This window comes from Ranitomeya variabilis, chromosome 7 (assembly GCF_051348905.1).
Source record: "Ranitomeya variabilis isolate aRanVar5 chromosome 7, aRanVar5.hap1, whole genome shotgun sequence".
Lineage (NCBI taxonomy): Eukaryota > Metazoa > Chordata > Amphibia > Anura > Dendrobatidae > Ranitomeya > Ranitomeya variabilis.
The window spans coordinates 3,837,453-3,860,737 of NC_135238.1; the positions used below are offsets into that span (position 1 = coordinate 3,837,453).

The 23,285-nt window shown below is 45.9% G+C and overlaps 1 protein-coding gene across 2 annotated transcripts; it reads left to right on the forward strand.

Annotated features, from left to right (window-relative positions):
• The first annotated feature begins 2 nt into the window (after positions 1 to 2).
• Positions 3 to 14,525, forward strand: LOC143785034 (uncharacterized). Of its 2 annotated transcripts, none has more exons than XM_077273690.1 (5): positions 3 to 98; positions 12,147 to 12,427; positions 13,207 to 13,392; positions 13,543 to 13,577; positions 14,313 to 14,525. In XM_077273690.1, exons 2-5 carry the CDS (start codon positions 12,148 to 12,150, stop codon positions 14,394 to 14,396), a joined length of 585 nt encoding a protein of 194 aa, XP_077129805.1. In that variant the 5' UTR covers positions 3 to 98; position 12,147; the 3' UTR covers positions 14,397 to 14,525. The 2 variants fall into 2 exon arrangements, with proteins under 2 accessions (XP_077129805.1, XP_077129806.1); XM_077273691.1 differs by having other exon boundaries at positions 14,316 to 14,525.
• Positions 14,526 to 23,285: the final 8,760 nt, after the last annotated feature.

Consider the following 23,285-nt stretch of genomic DNA (forward strand, 5'->3'; position numbering starts at 1 on the left):
CCTCCCTCCTCCTTCCTCCTCCTCCTCTGTTTTCTACTTTCACTTTTCCTTTCTCCGGCAGGCTCCCGGTACTGAGGAGACCCCGGCACAGACCTCAGGTAATGGCGGGCAGGCTCAGGCACTTTTTCGCTCTCGTCCATTTTCCCATTTGCACTTTTTTTCTCTGCTGTTTTCGATTTGCACCAGATTCTTTTTCCTGCATTTTGTGCTTTTTCGTGTTTTCTGTCCCCACATGAATGGTCTTGGTTTTTGTTTTTTCTGATATTTGCAGTAAATTCATCAATTCTTATTTTTCTAGAAAGTCACAAATCTTTTGCCCAAATTCCCCCGATCCCCTTCCGTCCCCTGAAGGGATGTTATGGACGCTATACATTAATTTTGCTCACATTTTGTGTCTTTGCTGTAACACGAGACATTTTCCTCTGAAATGTAGGGCTACGTTCACATTTGCGTTGTGCGCCGCAGCGTCGGCGCCACAGCGCACAACGCAAACAAAAACGCGGCAAAACGCACGCTAAAACGCTGCGTTTTGCGCCGCATGCGTCCTTTTTGGCCGAAAGTTGGACGCAAAAAAAATGCAACTTGAAGCGTTTCTTGCGTCCAACGCTTGCGGCCATGCGGCGCAAAACGCAGCACAACGCATGTCCATGCGCCCCCATGTTAAATATAGGGGCGCATGACGCATGCGGCGCCGCTGCGGCGCCCGACGCTGCGGCGCTGACCGCAAATGTGAACGTAGCCTATAACAGTTTTACATTTGAGCAAAGTTCTCAAACCTCGGGCGTCATCTAGAGAATCAGGTGCAAAAGAAATCAGTGAAAATCAGAGGAGAAAAAACAAAAATGATGTAAAAAACGCAAAAGATCAATCAGGTCCGAAAACACTGCAGAAAAAAGCTGCGAGCAACAACGGGGGCTAATGGCGGAAGTAACAGTGGTAGTACTAGAAAAATAAGTCATGGCGAAAGCCGGAGCCACGACGGCAGGAGCAGAAGAAGAAGAGGTAGAAAAAATGCAGCGGTAATAGAGGGATCAGATATAATAATGTACAGATATACGGCAGGAAGAGACAGAGGCTGGGGACAGATGTGGTAAGAAGAAGCATTGGGCGAAATGCGCCTTGGGGTCTTCCTCTCTCCACGCTTGCTGCAGGTTGCTTTACATGCTTACTAACACATAGGGTATGTGTCCACGTTCAGGTAACGCTGCGTTTTTGACAAAAACGCAGCGTCCAGATGTTACAGCATAGTGGAGGGGATTTAATGAAATCCCGTCTCCACTTTGCATTAAAAAACGCATGCGTTTTTCCCGCAAAAACGCACATGCGTTGTGTTTTTTCAGAACGCAGCATGTTGCTACAATGAGCAAAACACGCAGGAACACCGCAGGTGACCTGCCAGTGACCTCAGGTGCATTTTTGGTCAGGATTTTACCTGCATAAAATCCTGACCAAAGCCTGAAGCAAACCTGAACGTGGACACATACCCTAAGTGTATTTATTTATTTCACATCACGCCATATAGGGTTCCTCACTGGACCATACGATCTCCTTCGAATACTAGGCACCTTCTCTTGATGTGCATTTGTTTCATGTTTTTTTCCCACTAAGGCTATGTGCACATGTTGCGGATTTTGCTGAGGATTCGCAGCGGATCTGCAGCTGCAGGTCCGCAGCAGCTTTCCATGCGTTTACAGTACAATGTACACATATGGAAAACGCAATCCGCAGTGCACAAGCTGCAGAAAAAAACATGCAATATTTCTAAGTACGTAAAAGATAGAACACTTTTATCCAGCTCCAGTGTCCATTTTCCTTTGGTTTCTCTACACATTTTATGGCAGAGCTTATATATTTAATGCCCCTTCCTTTGGTTTAATTATTCATTTCCTCTCCGCTGAATCATTCATTTCCTCTCCGCTAACATCCCCACTATCATCATGGGCGACTTCAACATACCCATTGACACTTCCACCTCAGCTGTTACTAAGCTTCTATCTCTCACTTCCTCCTTTGGCCTCACTCAATGGTCTTCTACAGCCACTCACAAAGATGGTCACACATCGGACCTCATCTTCACCCACCTCTGCTCCCTTTCTAACCTCTCTAACTCACCTCTTCCTCTTTCTGACCACAACCTACTCACATTTTCTTTCCTCTCCTCTCCAGGTCCACAATCCCCACTCCACAACTTACCACACCCTCGCAGAAATCTTAAACACTTCGATCTACACTCACTGTCTGAATCCCTTCTCCCTCTTACAGACATAAGTTCCCTACACAATGCAGATGACGCTGCCGCTCTATATAACATCTCAACAGCTGTAGCTCTGGAATCGGTTGCCCCTCTCACACATACCAAAGCTCACAAAACCAACAGACAGCCCTGGCACACCAGCCTGACCAACGAGGTGAAGCGGGCTTCCAGGATTGCTGAGCGGAGATGGAAAAGATCCCACTTCAACGAGGACTTCATCACATTCAAACAGTCCCTCACTACTTTCAAGGCCACACTTGCCACAGCTAAGCAAACCTACTTCTCATCTCTCATATCCTAAACAGTTATTCAACACCTTCAATTTTCACCTCCATCACCCAGCACCTCCTCCCTCCCCACTCATCTCAGCTGAAGACTTTGCCTCATTTTTCAAGCAGAAGATTGATAAAATCAGAGACAGATTTGGTCGACAACCCCAGAGCCCTTCCTCCTAATTTCCCAGCCCTCCACCTCCAAAACCAACTTCTCCACCATTACAGAAGATCAACTCTCCACTCTACTCTCAAGATCGCATCTCACCACATGTGCACTTGACCCAATCCCATCTAACTTCATCCTAAACCTCACCAAAGTCTTCATCCCAACTCTAACCCATCTCTTCCACCTATCACTAACAACTGTTGTTTTCCCGTCAAGCTTTAAACATGCCTCAATCACACCTATCCTCAAGAAGCCCTCTCTTGACCCATCCTCTGTATCTAGCTATCGTCCAATATAATTTCTCCCCTATGCCTCAAAACTACTGGAACAACACGTCCAACACAACAAGATGGACTTAAAGTCTTCCTTCAACCTTAATAACTTTGTTACTATCTTGAATTGTCCGCCCACCTCTCTTCTTGCTCCCTCTTCGACCGCTTACAATCTGGCTTCCGGTCACACCACTCCACTGAAACTTCCCTAACTAAGGTCACCAATGACCTATTGACCACCAAGGCCAAGTGACACTACTCTGTCCTCCTCCTCCTGGACCTGTCCTCTGCCTTTGACACAGTGGACCATTCTCTTACTACAGACCCTCTCATCTCTTGGCATCACACACAGACTTGGCCGTATGTTGAATCGCGCCATGCCTAACAGACTGGACATTCAGCATCTCCCACTTGCACACCACCTCCTCACCGCGCCCCCTATCTGTCGGAGTCCCGCAAGGTTCAGTACTAGGGCCCCTTCTCTTCTCCATCTACACCAGTATTTCTCAACTCCAGTCCTCAAGACCCACCAACAGGTCAAGTTTCCAGGATATCCTTAGTATTGCACAGGTGATAGTTTCATCACCTGCTCAAGCATTAATTCTATCACCTATGCAATACTAAGGAAATCCTGAAATCATGACCTCTTGAGGACTGGAGTTGAGAAACACTGATCTACACCTTCTGCCTGGGACAGCTCATAGAATCTCACGGCTTCCAGTATCACCTCTATGCTAATGACACACGGATCTACATTTCTGGACCAGATATCACCACGCTACTAACCAGAATCCCTCAATGTCTGTCCGCTATTTCATCCTTCTCCGCTAGATTTCTAAAACTTAATAAGGATAAAACAGAATTCATCATCTTTCCCCCATCTCACTCAATCCCCCCTATGGACCTATCCACTCTCCCAAGTCCCAGAAGCTCACTGCCACGGGGTTATCCTCGCACTGATCTCTCTTTCAAACCACATATCCAAGCCCTTTCCATTTCTTGCTGACTTTAACTCAAAAATATTTCACGGATCCGTTCATTCCTCAACCAAGAATCTGCAAAAACCCTAGTCCATGCCCTCATCTTCTCCCACCTTGACTACTGCAACCTCCTGCTTTGTGGCCTCCTGTTGTGATCCGCTTTTTGGGCTCCCCTAGTGGTGGCTGGTGGTACTGGAGACTTGTGTGTTCTTTTCTGCCTCAGCTCACCTGCTTCCATCAGTTTTGGGAGTTCCCTATTTAGCCTTGCTCTCCAGTCACTTCCTTGCCGGTCATCATTGTAACCTGAGTCTTTCAGTTGCATGTTCCTGCTACCAGTCTGCTGATCAGCTAAGTGGACTCTTGTCCTTTTTGTTTTGTATTTTTTGTCCAGTTTACAGTTTGTCATTTCCTGTTACTGGAAGCTCTTGTGGACTGAAATTGCCACTCCTGTGTCATGAGTTGACACAGGAGTCTTAAAGTAATTTCAGGATGGGTTTTTGAAAGGGTTTTTCAGCTGACCGTGAAGTCCTCTTTTGTATCCTTCCTCTATCTAGTAAGTGGACCTCGCTTTGCTAAATCTACCTTCATACTGTGTATGTGTTTTCCTCTGAACTCACCGTTGATATATGTGGGGGCTACTATCATCTTTGGGGAATTTCACTAGAGGTAAGCCAGGTCTGTTCCTTCCTCTTCCAGGCGTAGTTAGTTCTCCGGCTGGCGCATGGCATCTAGGCAGCCGTAGGAATGCTTCCTGGCTACTGTTAGTTGTGTGGTAGATTTAGGTCACGGTCAGCTTGAGTTTCCATCACCCGAGGGCTAGTCTGTTATTTTGTGTTTCTGATGTTCCCATGCCATTGGGGAATCATGACAGTATGACCGGCCACTGTTAAAGTAATTGGCAGAAGAAAGGAGAGTAAAAGAAGTCTGTAGATTTTTTTTTTTTTTTTTCCCTCACATGTTTGCTACTTAGTTGGCTCAGTTGTATTTCTGCTCTATTTACAGCCTTGCCTTTCTCTCCTTCTAATCCTTGAATGGCTCTGATCTCTCCGGTTTAAGGATGGACTCTCAGAGTTTGGCTGCAGGTTTAAATAATCTTGCTACGAAGGTTCAGAATTTACAAGATTATGTTATACGTACTCCTATTTCTGAACCTAAGATTCCTACACCAGAGGTATTTTCCGGAGATAGATCTCGGTTTCTGAATTTCAAATGTAATTGTAAATTATTCCTTTCTCTCAGACCTCACTCCTCTGGAGATCCTGTCCAGCAGGTTAAGATTGTGATTTCTTTGCTGCGAGGTGACCCTCAGAATTGGGCATTTTCATTGACACCAGGGGATCCTGCGTTGCTCAATGTGGATGCGTTTTTTCTGGCTTTAGGGTTGCTGTATGAGGAACCTAATTTGGAGATTCAAGCTGAAAAAGCTTTAATAGCCCTGTCTCAAGGGCAAGATGAAGCTGAGATATACTGCCAAAAATTTCGTAAATGGTCTGTGCTTACTCGGTGGAATGAGTGTGCCCTAGCGGCAATTTTCAGAGAAGGCCTTTCTGATGCCGTTAAGGATGTCATGGTGGGGTTTCCTACGCCCACAGGTCTGAATGAGTCCATCACAATGGCGATTCAGATTGATCGGCGTTTGCGGGAGCGCAAACCCGTGCACCATTTGGCGGTATCTTCTGAAGGGACGCCAGAGAAAATGCAATGTGACAGAATTCTGTCAAGAAGCGAGCGGCAGAATTATAGGCGCAAAAATGGCTTGTGCTTCTACTGTGGTGATTCCGCGCATGTTATATCAGCATGCTCTAAACGTACTAGGAAGGTTGACAAGTCTGTTTCTATTGGCACTTTACAGTCTAAATTTCTTCTGTCTGTAACTCTGATTTGTTCATTATCAGTTATTACCGTGGATGCCTATGTGGACTCTGGCGCCGCTCTGAGTCTCATGGATTGGTCCTTCGCCAGGCGCTGTGGGTTTGATTTGGAGCCTTTGGAAGTTCCTATACCTCTGAAGGGTATTGATTCTACACCTCTGGCTTGTAATAGACCACAGTTCTGGACGCAAGTGACTATGCGTATGACTCCAGACCATCAGGAGATGATTCGCTTCCTCGTGTTGCATAATTTACATGATGTGTTAGTGCTTGGATTACCATGGTTGCAATCTCATAACCCAGTACTGGACTGGAAAACTATGTCTGTGTTAAGCTGGGGATGTCGGGGGGCTCATGGGGACATACCTTTGGTTTCTATCTCGTCATCTATTCCCTCTGAGGTTCCGGCATTTTTGTCGGATTTTGGGGATATTTTTGAAGAGCCTAAAATTGGTTCTCTCCCTCCCCACAGAGAGTGTGATTGCGCCATAGATCTGATTCCAGGCAGTAAATTTCCAAAGGGTCGTTTGTTTAACCTATCTGTACCTGAGCATGCTGCCATGCGAGAGTATGTTAAGGAGTCCCTGGAAAAGGGACATATTCGTCCTTCTTCATCACCTTTTAGGAGCTGGGTTTTTCTTTGTCTCAAAAAAGGATGGCTCGCTGAGGCCTTGTATTGATTATCGACTCCTGAATAAAATTACTGTCAAATATCAGTATCCGTTGCCGCTGCTTACTGATTTGTTTGCTCGCATAAGGGGGGCTAAGTGGTTCTCCAAGATTGATCTCCGTGGGGCGTATAATTTGGTGCGAATTAAGCAAGGGGATGAGTGGAAAACCGCATTTAATACGCCTGAGGGCCACTTTGAGTATTTAGTAATGCCTTTCGGCCTTTCTAATGCACCTTCAGTTTTTCAGTCCTTTATGCATGATATTTTCCGTGAATATCTGGATAAATTTATGATTGTGTATTTGGACGATATTTTGATTTTTTCTGAGGACTGGGAGTCTCATGTTCAGCAGGTCAGGAGGGTTTTTCAGGTCTTGCGGGAGAATTCTCTGTGTGTAAAGGGTTCTAAGTGTGTTTTTGGGGTTCAAAAGATTTCCTTTTTGGGGTACATTTTTTCCCCTTCTTCTGTTGAGATGGACCCTGTCAAGGTTCGGGCTATTTGTGACTGGACGCAGCCTACTTCTCTAAAGGGTCTTCAGAAGTTCTTGGGCTTTGCTAATTTTTATCGTCGATTTATAACTGGTTTTTCTGGTGTTGCTAAGCCTCTTACGGATTTGACTAAGAAGGGTGCTGATGTTGCCAATTGGTCCTCTGCCGCTGTGGAGGCCTTTCGGGAACTTAAGCGCCGCTTTTCGTCTGCCCCTGTGTTGCGCCAGCCTGATGTCTCTCTCCCCTTTCAGGTTGAGGTCGATGCTTCCGAGATCGGAGCGGGGGCGGTTTTGTCGCAGAAAAGTTCCGATTGCTCAGTGATGAGACCTTGTGCGTTCTTTTCTCGAAAATTTTCTGCCGCCGAAAGAAATTATGATGTCGGTAATCGGGAGCTTTTGGCCATGAAGTGGGCATTTGAGGAGTGGCGTCATTGGCTTGAGGGTGCTAGACATCAGGTGGTGGTTTTGACTGATCACAAGAATCTGATTTATCTTGAGTCTGCCAGGCGCCTGAATCCTAGACAGGCGCGCTGGTCGTTGTTTTTCTCTCGGTTTAATTTTGTGGTCTCATATCTACCAGGTTCTAAGAATGTGAAGGCAGATGCCCTTTCTAGGAGTTTTGAGCCTGATTCCCCTGGTGATTCGGAACCTACAGGTATCCTTAAGGATGGGGTGATATTATCCGCTATTTCCCCAGATCTGCGACGTGCTTTGCAAGAGTTTCAGGCGGATAGACCTGATCGCTGTCCACCTGGTAGACTGTTTGTTCCTGATGATTGGACCAGTAGAGTCATCTCGGAGGTTCATTCTTCTACGCTGGCGGGTCATCCTGGAATTTTTGGTACCAGGGATTTGGTGGCTAGATCCTTCTGGTGGCCATCTCTGTCTCGAGATGTGCGTGTTTTTGTGCAGTCTTGTGATGTATGTGCTCGGGCCAAGCCTTGTTGTTCTAGGGCTAGCGGGTTGTTGTTGCCCTTGCCTATTCCGAAGAGGCCTTGGACGCACATCTCGATGGACTTTATTTCTGATCTTCCTGTCTCTCAGAGGATGTCTGTTATCTGGGTGGTGTGTGACCGTTTTTCTAAGATGGTTCATTTGGTGCCATTGCCGAAGTTGCCTTCCTCGTCTGAGTTGGTTCCTTTGTTTTTTCAAAATGTGGTTCGCTTGCATGGTATTCCTGAAAATATCGTTTCTGATAGGGGTACCCAGTTCGTTTCTAGATTTTGGCGGGCATTCTGTGCCAGGTTGGGCATTGATTTGTCTTTTTCGTCTGCCTTCCATCCTCAGACTAATGGCCAGACGGAGCGAACTAATCAGACTTTGGAGACGTATTTGAGGTGTTTTGTGTCTGCGGATCAGGATGATTGGGTTGCCTTTTTGCCGTTGGCGGAGTTTGCTCTTAATAATAGGGCTAGTTCGGCCACTTTGGTTTCCCCTTTCTTTTGCAATTCGGGGTTTCATCCCCGTTTTTCTTCTGGTCAGGCGGAGTCTTCGGATTGTCCTGGAGTAGATGCTGTGGTGGATCGGTTGTATCGGATTTGGGAACAAGTGGTGGACAATTTGAATTTGTCCCAGGATAGGACTCAGCGGTTTGCTAACCGCCAGCGTCGGGTTGGTCCTCGCCTTCGTGTTGGGGACTTGGTGTGGTTGTCTTCCCGTTTTGTCCAAATGAGGGTTTCTTCTCCTAAATTTAAGCCTCGGTTCATCGGTCCCTATAGGATTTTGGAGATTATTAACCCTGTTTCCTTTCGTTTGGACCTCCCGGCATCTTTCACTTCCTTGCCGGTCATCATTGTAACCTGAGTCTTTCAGTTGCATGTTCCTGCTACCAGTCTGCTGATCAGCTAAGTGGACTCTTGTCCTTTTTGTTTTGTATTTTTTGTGCAGTTTACAGTTTGTCATTTCCTGTTACTGGAAGCTCTTGTGGACTGAAATTGCCACTCCTGTGTCATGAGTTGACACAGGAGTCTTAAAGTAATTTCAGGATGGGTTTTTGAAAGGGTTTTTCAGCTGACCGTGAAGTCCTCTTTTGTATCCTTCCTCTATCTAGTAAGTGGACCTCGCTTTGCTAAATCTACCTTCATACTGTGTATGTCTTTTCCTCTGAACTCACCGTTGATATATGTGGGGGCTACTATCATCTTTGGGGAATTTCACTAGAGGTAAGCCAGGTCTGTTCCTTCCTCTTCCAGGTGTAGTTAGTTCTCCGGCTGGCGCATGGCATCTAGGCAGCCGTAGGAATGCTTCCTGGCTACTGTTAGTTGTGTGGTAGATTTAGGTCACGGTCAGCTTGAGTTTCCATCACCCGAAGGCTAGTCTGTTATTTTGTGTTTCTGATGTTCCCATGCCATTGGGGAATCATGACAGCCTCCCCTCTAACACTCTTGCATCCCTCCATTCTATTCTAAACTCTGATGCCCGATTAATCCACCTGTCTCCCCACTATTCCCCAGCCTCTCCCCTCTGTCAATCCCTGGACTGGCTCCCGATTACCCAGCGACTCTAGTTCAAAACCCTAACAATGGCATACAAAACCATCCAGAACCTATGTCCTCCATTTATCTGTGACCTCGTCTCCCGGTACTTACCTGCATGCAATCTCCGATCCTTACAAGATCTCCTTCTCTACTCCCCTCTTATCTCCTCTTCCCACAACTGCATACAAGATTTCTCTCGCGTATCACCCCTACTCTGGAACTCTCTACCACAACACATCAGACTCTCGCCTACCATCAAAACCTTCAAAAAGAACCTGAAGACCCACCTCTTCCGACAAGCCTACAACCTGCAGTAACCACTGATAGACCTTTCCTGATAGACCAAACCACTGCATGACCAGCTCTATCCTCACCTACTGTATCATCACCCATCCCTTGTAGATTGTGAGCCTTTGCGGGCAGGGTCCTCTCTCCTCCTGGACCAGTCATAACTTGTATTGTTTAAGTTTATTGTACTTGTTTTTATTATGTACACCCCTCCTCACATGTAAAGCGCCATGAAATAAATGGCGCTATAATAATAAATAATAATAGTAATAGTCGTAGTAATGTACTGATATACTGCAGGAGGAGGACAGAGGCCGGGTACAGATATGGTAATAACACTAGAAGAAGCAGCATTAGTAGTAATAATTGTAGTATTAGTCATGTTAGAAACAATGGTAGTAATCTCTCTATTGCTAATACTTAGGGAAGTAATAATGTATTGTAGTCATATTACTAAGTGTCGTAGTGGTGGTTAAAGTAGAAGAGCTAGACAAGTTAGTAATTGTAGTACTGAAAGCAATAGTAACAACCAAACACACTTCCCTTTACAATAGTAATAGTTGTGGTAGTTTTAGTTGTTGCGGTAGTGGTTGTACTATTGGTAGATGTAGTAGATCTATTACTAGTAGTAATAGTATTTGTATCACTTGTTATAATTGTTAGTATTATTCATGATAGTGACTTTTTTATTAGTTGTAATTGTAATATTAGAAGTACTATTGTAACACCCCAGGAACCTGGTTGTTACAGTGGTATTGCCTTCCTCACGGGGAGGGTGATGCCATACCTGGAAGCGACAAGGATCCCTTTAACAGGCAACATGTACATACAACACTGTTCTGACTCCAGGCCAGAAGGGGGAGCTCTAGACCCGGTTTCAGGGGAACTTCCCTATACAGTATATGTTCTGGCTTGGGGGAGGAGTTAGATTAGTTTGTCAGAGAGGAGTGAGGAGTGGAGAGGCGGTGAGGAGAGCTGTAGCCGTGCAGACATGAGTTTCTGCAGCTCCTGGCAAGAGAGAGACAGAGCAGTCTGTAGGAGACTGTGAGGGGAGAAGGAGCTAAGGAGAAAAGAGGGGAGCTGCGAGTAGCTCACTCCAGGATCAAGCGCAGAAGCCGGAGGCCGGAATTCCGAGGTTGTGGGGGTAACTGTATGCCCCACAGCAGAAACCGGCGGGCAGGAGATTAAAAGTCGCCTGTCCACCATTAACACCCAAAGGCACAGCAGCATATAGAGCCCGGAGTCGCCACAAGTAGGGACCCCTGTAAAAAGGTCTCAAGTTGCCTGCCATGCGGGTAATGTCCAACTAATAGGACAGAGAGAGAGAGGACCTTGTGTGAAGCCTTAGGCAGCAAGGGACGCCCACTACAGCTCTGTAAGGAAGGCTTCCAATCCCACCTGGCTAGGGGGATTCCAAATCACTTCCAGGCTGGCCGGACCTCACCATCACCTGTGATCCGTACCCTGGACTGTGGCTGTATACCACCAGTAAAAGGTAAAGAGACTGCAACCTTGTGTCCTCTAATTCTTTCTGGCACTACACCGTCTGTCATCTTTTTTCACTACACCGGGAGCCCTGGGGATCAAGCTTCACATGTGGGAAGCCATACCATCCCTGCCGCAGCACCATCATCCCCAGAGGACCCCTTTAAGCAGCGTCAGTCATCTGTGACAGAATACCACAGGTGGCATCACGAACATTCTTTATTAAAAACAACCCCTTTTAAAACCTTCCCTTTAACTTGGACGCCCAGGGCCATGGACCGGGTCACTGCCACAGTGACCACCCCTTTAAGAACAGAACAGGCCCGGTACCGAGTACCCCATGGTCCTAGCGGGCACTCCATTATCAGTATCAGTAGCAGTTGTCATAGTTGTAGTAGCTGTCATGGTAGTGGTTTTCCTAGTAGTAGTGGTTTTAGTAGTAGTCATAGGTGTTGTTGTTAGTTCACACACGCCAGTTTTTCAGTGTTTTTATTAGTTTTTTCCTATTTTGTGTATTATTAGTAGTACCAGGAAGAGTTGTATTGTGTGTAATGGTAGCTTGGGTTCTAGGAGTAGTAATTGACTGTGATGCTACAATTATTAGTACTGTAGCAGTTACGGTATTTGTGAATATTGTGTTCTTCGCAGTACTAGGAGGACTTGCAGCATTACTTTTAGCAGTATTGGCATGCTCTGTACTAGTTGTAGCTTTTGTAATGTACGTAGTAACAGTCCTATTTGTAGTATTAATAATATTATTAGGCTCAGTTCAGATTTACATTTGAGGCTCCTTGAAAACTGTCAGGTTTCACATCAAATATTGGTATGAAAGCAGACAATTGCCTCCTGGTAAAGCGGAACCTGCATTTCCCGCAAGATTAGTAACTGGACTACTCATCTCGTACTCTGTCATTTGCCAGAATGAAATCAGAAAAGCTGGATGTAGCGGTGACCTCTCGGGCAGCAGAAGGCAATGCTCTATGGATGCTCAACCATCTGCGGTCCCCAACCTACAAAGACCTCCTGGGCAGAGTCACCCACCTGCCTATAAGCAACAGCAACCAAGCAGAATGGAGGTCGGAGATGCAGAAACATTCCTTCTCCATCCTCTACCACACCAAGCGTCAGGGGAGACTAAACCTCACAGACGTCACCGACTCCCTGTACGACCTGGAGCTCCAGGAACTCTCGGAGAGACTAGGTAAAGCATGGATGAGGACTCTGGGGTGAGGGATACGATTGTATCAGCGACACGCTTTACTTTGTTACATGATCACAAATTTTCCAAAGGTGGACACACAGGAGATTTTTGTCCCTCAGAATATGATGTGGTCCTTCAATACTCTTTTGAGCATGAGGACAACCTAGTATCCTCTAGACAATTCATGGCTTGGGAAGACTGAACTCTACCTCTCTGGTCCTTTTTTCTCTATTTTTGGCCCTAGAAATTTTGGCACCATTTATAAGTCTCTATTACTCCAATACATAGAGATGCTACTGTCCTCATTATTCCATAGTCACATAAAGGTCTGAAGGTCCTCAGTGGCCAGAGGTGTAGCAGTTGTACCTGGGGCTTAAGGTGGCCCATTAGTTCCTTGTCCATGTAATTAGACATCAGTATTATACAAGGCTCGTGTTAGGTGGTAACATGACAAATTTGATAGATCCAATGCCAACTGGACACTTCTGAACAGATGAGCAAGAGATCCATTGGGTTCACATCAGGATTTTTGGAAAGTAGAGTTACAACTCTGAATGAACAGGGATCATTGTTAAATTATGCTTAATGGTGTTTGTTTACAGCCTTTTTCTTAAGGAATTATCAGTGATGAAATAAACCAATAAATCACCAAGTTACTAATTAACCAGCGTGAAAACATTGAAGTCTTTCACATGTCAGTCTAAGCTCTGATTCATAGGAGATTTCTTTACTCCTTTCTTAGATTGTAAAGCTAATGGTGGGCTGTCTTCTTTTCTAAGGTCGTGACAGTGTAATGGTGGTGGTGGCTGACTTACTCAAGAGTGATGAGGAGGAGAAGCAGCGGATTCTTACCAACCAGCCCAGCATCTCCCGATGGGCCTCCGAACTGGTGCTCTTTGCCGAGAATGAGAAATACCCGATTCCTATACACAAGCAACAAGTCTTTCTCCAAACCTTCCAGAGAGGTAACGGAGATGCTCGTGTCCTCTGTCATCCAGTGGCGCTGTTTTTCTCACATCCAGAACTTTTTTTTTTAGGATGATTGTTGATGACACCTACTGGAAGATGCAATTTATTGTAGGATGTTCCTGACTCTTCTCTGTCTTCTTTTCCAGCGCATAAGAAAAACCAACAGAAGCGCCAAATATTGGTAGGTAGCAGGTATATATGTCGGGGAACGTGAGCCCACAATGTCATCGATCAATGCTGAATCCAGTGGGAATGTCAGTTTAGATTCTTTGTATTGGATCTGATGCATAGAGTGCCATGTCAGCTGTGTAGGCTAAGAATGGAAAGTTCCTCTAAAATGTGAAAAATGTCTACAAATGTTCTCACATCTGAGCCATGGGCTCTGTAGGTGAAGTCCGACTCTCCAACCATCCATGACCCCTGAATTTCCATATTTATCATTTTACCTAACTGTAACTTCCTTATGACCTCAGACATGATAATGTTCATTTTATCCCTGGACTGTGACCAGCCCTATACTGTGGTAAATGAGTAAGAGAAGACTGTGGAGATAAGTGGTGCTACACACAGGACTTTCTAAAATATGACCCCAGGAATACAAGGCTGATCAGTAATTGGCTTTCTGTCAAGTAAAGATACAGAACTGAGTGGAATCCAAAGGTGAAATGATATCTGTGAAGAGAAGAAAAGGATGAGGTGGATATCTCTTATGGTTTTTCATCACGAACGTTAACTCGATAAGTTCTCGATAAGTCCATCACATATGGAGCACTTGTCATTGGAGATCTTATAGGAGCCAGAGACCTGTGTTTCCTGGGTTTAGCATTGCACGTTGTGTAGATCTCATAGTTTTATTTAATGTTATTACAACCATGAGTATTTATTTCCCAATTCAATGCTTATATCTTCCTCCTAGCAGAAGAACGTCATCTATGGGCTCGTCGGATGCATCGCATTGGTTCTACTTGTAAGATGGCGCTGGAGAAAAAAAATCTTCTAGATTGATGCTGGAAATATGCAGACCAAAACTCTTCTATACTAGATCCCTCCGCATGAAGGTCACCTTCGGGACAACAATCTCCAGAGATCTAGACCTTCTCTGCTTTAACATCTTCTTCAATAAACAGAATGAACCAATTTTATAAGTCTCACCGTGTCATGTTGTCAGGGGGAAGGTGGAAAGTTTAAGAATGCTCCAAATTACAAAATTGTTTGGATGAAGAGAGGACAAGGTGTGTGAGGATTAACGGGGCTAGGAGAAGAAGGGTGGTAGATGTGAAGAGCTGAAAGAGAAAATATCCTACGCTCAAGAGGCAGAATAAAACTAAGTACCATAAAATCTGGAAGGTTCAAGGGTGACTTACTCCTCAGTATGGGCAGTAGATACACGTGGACTTACCCAGTCAGATTGCCTCGGGATCCATACTGAAGATGTGGGTCCTCCTCTCGGCTCCACCATTGATCATACGAGTATAATAATATATGTCCAATGTGATTTTATTAATCAAAATTACAATAAAAGTCCTTGTAACGCATTTCGGGAGGTAAGGACTCCCCTCTTCCTCAGACACAGGATGCAAACAGTGCAGACTTATCATTACAACCCCTGATTAAGCACAAAGCGTCGGGGACCGGAGGGGTCCTCACATTCACCTGCACAGCCCTGTCAATCATAGCAAATGCACTTACAGTATCTGGAAGCATCTTAAGATAATTACCGGGTAGCAGTAGACTCGGCATTATTGATACATTGTCGTATTGTTAATAATATCAAATGTAATTATGGCCCTAAAAAAATAATAATGATAATGTAATGTTCTCCACAGACCGGAGATGTCATCAAGGAGGCTTCAATCAGTCATAAATCAAGTTGTATCAAAACTAATAAATCACTAAGAAGAAACCTCAGTATTACAGGATATAGTAAAAATCACGTCATGTATGATCGCCATCAGCACGTGCACAATGCCTGTGCGCCAACTCACTGCGAGCAATGGATGCAGGTGGAGTTCAGGCATTCGTTACTCGCAGTAAGACCCCTTCACACTTCTGTTTTATTCAATGGTGGTGCGCACATGTCAGGTTTTTCACACAGACTGTGTGTATGTGTGAAAACCCGCAGACATGTCCGTTTTTATCAGCAACACGGACAAAATGTGTGCAGCACACGTGGATGACATCCGTGTGTCATCAGCGTGACATGTACCCGCGCCTGGGAAAAAGCCATAGTTTGTGCTGTTCTCCGGCGCTGGCTGCTGAAAGCCGCTCTCATCATTGTTGCCAGGTCTCCCTGACATCTGCATGACCAGGCGACAAAAATGGGGGTCGTACTCAGCAACAACTGTGTACATCGTGTGAAAAAAAATTAGAGCACAGGGTTCTTATCTGCGAAGCACAGGGTTCCCATCTATGGAGCACAGGGTTCCTGTCTGTGGAGCACAGGATTCCCGTCTATGGAGCACAGGGTTCCTGTCTGTGGAGCACAGGATTCCCGTCTATGGAGCACAGGGTTCCCGTCTATGGAGCACAGGGCTCCTGTCTGTGGAGCATAGGATTCCCGTCTATGGAGCACAGGGTTCCCGTCTATGGAGCACAGGGTTCCTGTCTGTGGAGCACAGGGTTCCTGTCTGTGGACCACAGGATTCCCGTCTATGGAGCACAGGGTTCCCGTCTGTGGAGCACAGGGTTCCTGTCTGTGGAGCACAGGATTCCCGTCTATGGAGCACAGGATTACCGTCTATGGAGCACAGGGTTCCCGTCTATGGAGCACAGGGTTCCCGTCTGTGGAGCACAGGGTTCCCGTCTGTGGAGTACAGGGTTCCTGTCTGTGGAGCACAGGATTCTCGTCTATGGAGCACAGGGTTCCCGTCTATGGAGCACAGGGTTCCCGTCTGTGGAGCACAGGGTTCCCTTCTATGGAGCACAGGATTACCGTCTAGAGCACAGGGTTCCCGTCTATGGAGCACAGGGTTCCCGTCTGTGGAGCACAGGGTTCTCGTCTATGGAGCACAGGGTTCACATAGAGGACAGGGTTCCTGTCTGTGGAGTACACGTTTCCCATTTGGAGCACAGGGTTCCCATTTGGTACACAGGGTTCCCATCTGTAGAGGACAGTGTTCTCATCTGTAGAGGACAGGGTTCCCATCTGTAGGGGACAGTGTTCCCATCTGTATAGAACAGGGTTCGCATCTGTAGAGGACAGTGTTCTCATCTGTAGAGGACAGGGTTCCCATCTGTAGGGGACAGTGTTCCCATCTGTATAGAACAGGGTTCCCGTCTGTAGAGGACAGGGTTCCCATCTGTAGAGGACAGGGTTCCCATCTGTAGAGGACAAGGTTCCCGTCTGTAGAAGACAGGGTTCCAGTCTGTAGAGGACAGGGTTTCCATCTGTAGAGGACAGGGTTCCCATCTGTAGAGGACAGGGTTCCCATCTGTAGAGGACAGGGTTCCCATCTGTAGAAGACAGGGTTCCCGTCTGTAGAGGACAGGGTTCTCATCTGTAGAGGACATGGTTCCCATCTGTAGAGGACAGGGTTCCCATCTGTAAAGGACAGGGTTCCCGTCTGTAGAGGACAGGGTTCCCGTCTGTAGAGGACAGAGTTCCCGTCTGTAGAGGACAGGGTTCCCATCTGTAGAGGACAGGGTTCCCATCTGTAGAGAACATGGTTCCCTTCTGTAGAGGACAGGGTTCCCGTCTGTAGAGGACAGGGTTCCCATCTGTAGAGGACACGGTTCCCTTCGGTAGAGGACAGGGTTCCCATCTGTAGAGGACAGGGTTCCCATCTGTAGAGGACAGGGTTCCCATCTGTAGAGGACAGGGTTCCCAGGACAAGGTTCCCGTCTGTAGAAGACAGGGTTCCAGTCTGTAGAGGACAGGGTTTCCATCTGTAGAGGACAGGGTTCCCATCTGTAGAGGACAGGGTTCCCGTCTGTAGAGGACAGGGTTCCCATCTGTAGAGGACAGGGTTCCCATCTGTAGAAGACAGGGTTCCCGTCTGTAGAGGACAGGGTTCTCATCTGTAGAGGACATGGTTCCCATCTGTAGAGGACAGGGTTCCCATCTGTAAAGGACAGGGTTCCCGTCTGTAGAGGACAGGGTTCCCGTCTGTAGAGGACAGGGTTCCCGTCTGTAGAGGACAGGGTTCCCATCTGTAGAGGACAGGGTTCCCATCTGTAGAGAACATGGTTCCCTTCTGTAGAGGACAGGGTTCCCGTCTGTAGAGGACAGGGTTCCCATCTGTAGAGGACACGGTTCCCTTCGGTAGAGGACAGGGTTCCCATCTGTAGAGGACAGGGTTCCCGTCTGTAGAGGACAGGGTTCCCATCTGTAGAGGACAGGGTTCCCGTCTGTAGAGGACAGGGTTCCCGTCTGTAGAAGACAGGATTCCCATCTGTAGAGGACAGGGTTCCCATCTGTAGAGGACAGGGTTCCCATCTGTAGAGGACAGGGATCCCATCTGTAGAGGACAGGATTCCCATCTGTAGAGGACAGGGTTCCCGTCTGTAGAAGACAGGGTTCCCGTCTATAGAGGACAGGGTTCCCATCTGTAGAGGACAGGGTTCCCATCTGTAGAGGACAAGGTTCCCGTCTGTAGAGGACAGGGTTCCAGTCTGTAGAGGACAGGGATCCCATCTGTAGAGGACAGGATTCCCATCTGCAGAGCACAGGGTTCCCATTTGTAGCACAGAGCTCCCATCTGCTTAACATAGGGTTACTGTCTGCAGGGCACAGGGTTCCTGTCTGCGGAGCACAAGATTCCTGTCTGTGGAGCACAGGGTTCCTGTCTGCGGAGCACAAGATTCCTGTCTGTGGAGCACAGGGTTCCTGTCTGCGGAGCACAAGATTCCTGTCTGCACTGCAGAGCACACGGTTACCATTTGGAGCACAGGGTTCCTGTCTGCGGAGCACAAGATTCCTGTCTGTGGAGCACAGGGTTCCTGTCTGTGGAGCACAAGATTCCTGTCTGCACTGCAGAGCACACGGTTACCATTTGGAGCACAGGGTTCCCATCTGCGGAGCACTGGGCTCCCGTCTGTGGAGCACAGGGTTACTATTTGGAGCACAGGGTTAATGTGACGACCCCTCTGACACTTTGTGTTTAATCAGGGGTTGTAATGATAAGTCTGTACTCTTTGCATCCTGTGTCTGAGGAAGAGGGAGTCCGACTCCTTATGTCTCAAAACACGTTACAAGGACTTTTATTGTAATTTTGTCTAATAAATCCACTCTAGAACTATATTATACATGAATGATCACTGGTGAAGCTCTGAGGATTCATAGGAGGACACACATCTCCTGTATGGATCCAGACAGGGGTAAGTCCATGTGCATCTACTGGCCCTACAAAGGAGTAAGTCACCCTTGAGCCTACCAGACTCGATGGTACCTTAGTGTTATTCTGCCTCTGAGCAATTTTTCATATCTTTTTGCTGATAAATACCTCAACCGAGCACCTGATGAAGTTGTAGCGTTACTGACGATCTCCAGGTTCTATGTTCCTTGGACAGAGATAGTTTGTGTTTGATTGTTTGGAGGTGATAGATGGAGTCTATGAGCCAGGAACAGTTCATCGATAGATGTAGACTGTGAGCCAGGAACAGACAATGGATCCATGTAAACTAGGAGCCCGGACAAGACTATCAAACATTGGATGGTGGATGGATGGACTAAGAAGGTATGTTGATAAAGTCACCAGTACAAACGCGGATCTTCCTGAACATAAAGGATCCAACGTAAGACATTACACTGAGTCACAATTACTATTCTGATTGCTCCATGAATCTGGTGGACATTGTGCACTTAGACTTATTAATATGGAGCAATAGCCTCTGTGTGATTCCAAACGTGTCTAGAAAAAAGGTTGTAAAATGCGCAAGATTAATCAATGGCGTGCACCATTTGTGGAGCAGAGAAGTCTAAAATAATTAAAAGGAGGAATGTTGAAAGTCCAGGAGCTGCTTCGGGACAATCACACTGTCTATCACATATAAACTGTCTGGTCTAAGATTACATCTAACTATAAAGCTACTTTTACACTAGCGTTGGGCACTGCACGTCGCAATGCGTCGTTGTGGAGAAAAAACGCATCCTGCAAAGTTGCCCGCAGGATGCGTTTTTTCTCCATAGACTTTTATTAGCGACGCATTGCGACACAGTGCCACACGTCACAACTGTCGTGCGACGGTTGCGTCATGTTTTGGCGCACCGCCGGCATAGAAAAACTTTACATGTAACTTTTTTTGTGCGTCTAGTCCGCCATTTTTGACCAGGCATGCACGGCCGAAACTCCGCCCCGGACCGTGCAGTGGGGCAGCGGAAGCGTTGTAAGACTGCTTCCGCTGCCCACGTCGGGCATTTTTTTCACAGTATGCGTCGGTACATCAGGCCGACACAGCGCGACGGCCCCGTACCGACGCTAGTGTGAAAGCAGCCTAAGACATCAAGACAGCATAAGTAAATACAATCCTAAAGATTGTGGAGGGGGATGATTAGCTGGGAATACTCTGGTTTGCGGAAATATTCACCCTCTTGGCTTTTTACCTATTTCATTACATTACAAGCTGTGTTTAAATATTTTTGTAAAAAAACACAACATGAAGAGCAGACTCACCAAAACCTTGTCAGATGACAAATGCACTCACATGGTGCAGCAGGCCCCCGATAATAAATGCTAAAGCAGCCCAGGTGCAAGCTACTGATGAGAGCAACCACCCACTCACCCAAACATCAGAGGGCGAGTGGGTGGTTCTCGTCAGTAGCTTGCACCTGTGCTGCTTTAGCACTTATTATCGGGGGCCTGCTGCACCATGTGAGTGCATTTGTCATCTGACAAGGTTTTGGTGAGTCTGCTCTTCATGTTGTGTTTTTTGTTAGTTTTTCTGTGTTAGCTGTTTTAACTATATTTGTAATCCGATTCGTGTGTATCAGCACTTATTAATCTAAATTGGTGAAGTGAAGAGAGAAAAATATAGGCATAAATTAAATTTATGGGATCAAATAACTAAAAATTGGCATATGCATATGTATTCACCCCTTTTACTATGAAGCCCTCTAAACATTTCCGATGCAAGCAATTCCCTTCATAAATCCACCTACGTGTAATCTAAGTGTCACATGTCGGTCAGTATATACACTTTACCTTTTATGAAAGGACACAGAGGCTGCAACATTATTAACAAGAGGCACCAGTAACCAAACAACACCATGAAGACCAAGGAGATCTCCAAACAACACCATGAAGGCCAAAGAGATCTCCAAATAACATCATGAAGGCTAAGTAGATCTCCAAACAACACCATTGAGGTCAAGATCTCCAAACAGCACCATGAAGAACAAGGAGCTCTCCAAACAAGACCATGAAGGCAAAGGAGATCTCCAAACAACACCATGAAGGCAAAGGAGATCTCCAAACAACACCATGAAGGCAAAGGAGATCTCCAAACACCACCATGAAGACCAAGGAGATCTCCAAACATCACCATGAAGATGAAGGAGATCTCCAAACACCATCATGAAGACAAGGAGATCTCAAAACATCACCATGAAGATGAAGGAGATCTCAAAGCAAGTCAGAGGCAAAGTTGTTGAGAAGTACAGAGTACCACAACAAACCTGCCAACAAAAGGCCCCCCCCCAAACTCACACCCCAGGCATCAATCAGAAAGGCAGCAAAGAGATTAAAGGTAACCCTGAAGGAGCTGCAGAGTTCCCAAGCAGAGACTGGAGTATCTGTCCACATGACCGCTATAAGCCGTAAGCTCCATAGAGGTGGCCTTTATGGAAGAGGGGGCAGGAAATAGCCTTTACTTAGACATAAAATGAAAGGCTTGTTTTGTGTCTGTCAAAAGACATGTGGGAGACTCCCTACATGTATGGAGGCAGGTGCCGTGGTCAGATCAGACCAAAATGTAACGTTCTGGCCGCCAATGTAAACTCTAATTATGTAAACCCATCCCAGCAACATGAGATTGGACGAGTACATCCTCCATTATTTATTGTGTTTTCTCTTGACCACTGCCGTGAATTTCATGGGTTAATTATTCTTATTGCCTGTATTTGAACCTTTCTAACATGCTTTAGTGGGTTTTTCTTTATCGATACCATGTCCTGTATATTAAGCTTCCTCGCTGACTTTCTCACATGATTAGAAAAGCCCTTTTCAATTATTGGTGACCCTGAGATTCTGTGGGTCGGTTCCCTTATTTTGGATTATTATTGGTGCTGTCCACCTAAATCACCAGTAGTTTTACCTAGGATACTTCCTGCTATAAACTTCTTTTTTCTGATTTCGGGTTCAGAAAGTATACCGTACTAAGAGCCATCATCTACATGGTCTCTCTGAAAAGATACAGGTCATTGTACTGCACTTTATTGTTATTGGTTTTCTGTTAGTTCCTCCCTCTAGCATTATAAGGAGAGCCGACGTTGAGCGGGGGCGCCGTGTTGAACTTAGGGTGCAACCTCCACGGTAAGGTGGGGTAAGGAAGGGAGAGTTCACTGTCCCCTCCCCCTAGTCAATCTTTTCTATTTAGGATATGACTCTGTTATTACTATATCTAGTTGACCCCAATTTATGGGTAATTTTACCTTTAACTAATAAAAGTTACATTTTAGGGGTATTTTTTTCTCTTTTTTGGTAAAAAAATACTCTTAAAGGTAGAGAGGCCCAAGTCTCCGACATTACTATGCTTCTGTAAAAACCCTAATATGTCCCCTCCCCCAACCCATGAGGCAACAACCTTCTTACAAAATGTCCTCTTGATATTAAACCCTTTCTATCGCTTTGTCACCTGGAGCAATATTACCAGAATTCTTTCCTGTAGGATGTTACTTTAGCCATAGTACAATATGTTCCTATGATGAATACATAGTTTACCATGGTGTCACTCTCTTGTCCGTTGAGAATTTTGTAAAAAGGTTGTTTTGCAACTTTCTGTGTAACCTTGGCCCCTGCATTTCTGGTATTTAGCAGACTTTTTATTCTCTTAATGTATTGTATACTTTACTAAAGATTGTATTTTTTGGATTATACTCTTGGTGGTTTAATGATATAGTGATCAAGGACAGTCTGATAGCAATGGGGATAAGGTTGCTTTGGCAAGAAGGGGCCCCAGGCTCAGTGGTGTGCAGACGGTCACCAGCTAAAATGGTAACCATCCCTGAGAGGATCCGGGGCCTATGGCCGGGACTAGGTAAAGCTGAGACGGTGAGCCTTTTACCTCTTCCTTTGAAGCTGGACAATGGGAATGGGAGAAAGCTGGTGGGCCTGAAGGCACAAATGGGACAGAGATTGTCCAGCGTGGCAGGGATTGCCAGAAGCGAGGTATGGATTGCCAGGAAGAACGGAGGTTGCCGAGAAGGCATGGAAAGCCTCAGAAATGTCACTGTTAAGTAAAGTTAACTTGTTAAGAAAGGACATTATCTCCAGAGATGTTTGTGAGGCCCATGGAGCTGAAGATGGGATGATAGGACCAGAAGGAACTCTGGTGATTAATGTGAGTGTTCTTGCTTCAGAGATGAGGTTGTTATGGAATGTCTTCTGTGGGACAACCTGGGATGTAAAAACAATAAACCTTATGATGACTCATAATTTGCATTATTACATAGTAGTAAAACCAGATTCATCTGGAAGAAAAAACAATATGGCCACTATTACAGCACCTATAGGGATTGTCAGCCAAGTAGACAAATAATACTGTCACGATAATATAAATATGCCATATTCGGAGTATAGTTCTAGAAGGTTACATGGCACACACACACGCTGTTGGCTCTCTGACCCCCCTCTTCAGCTGCATAGGAAACTGTCTTCTCACTGCACACTTTGTGCAACTTGATACCAATGTGCAGCAGCCCCCACTGAGTATTTTATGACTTTCAGCTGGCTAA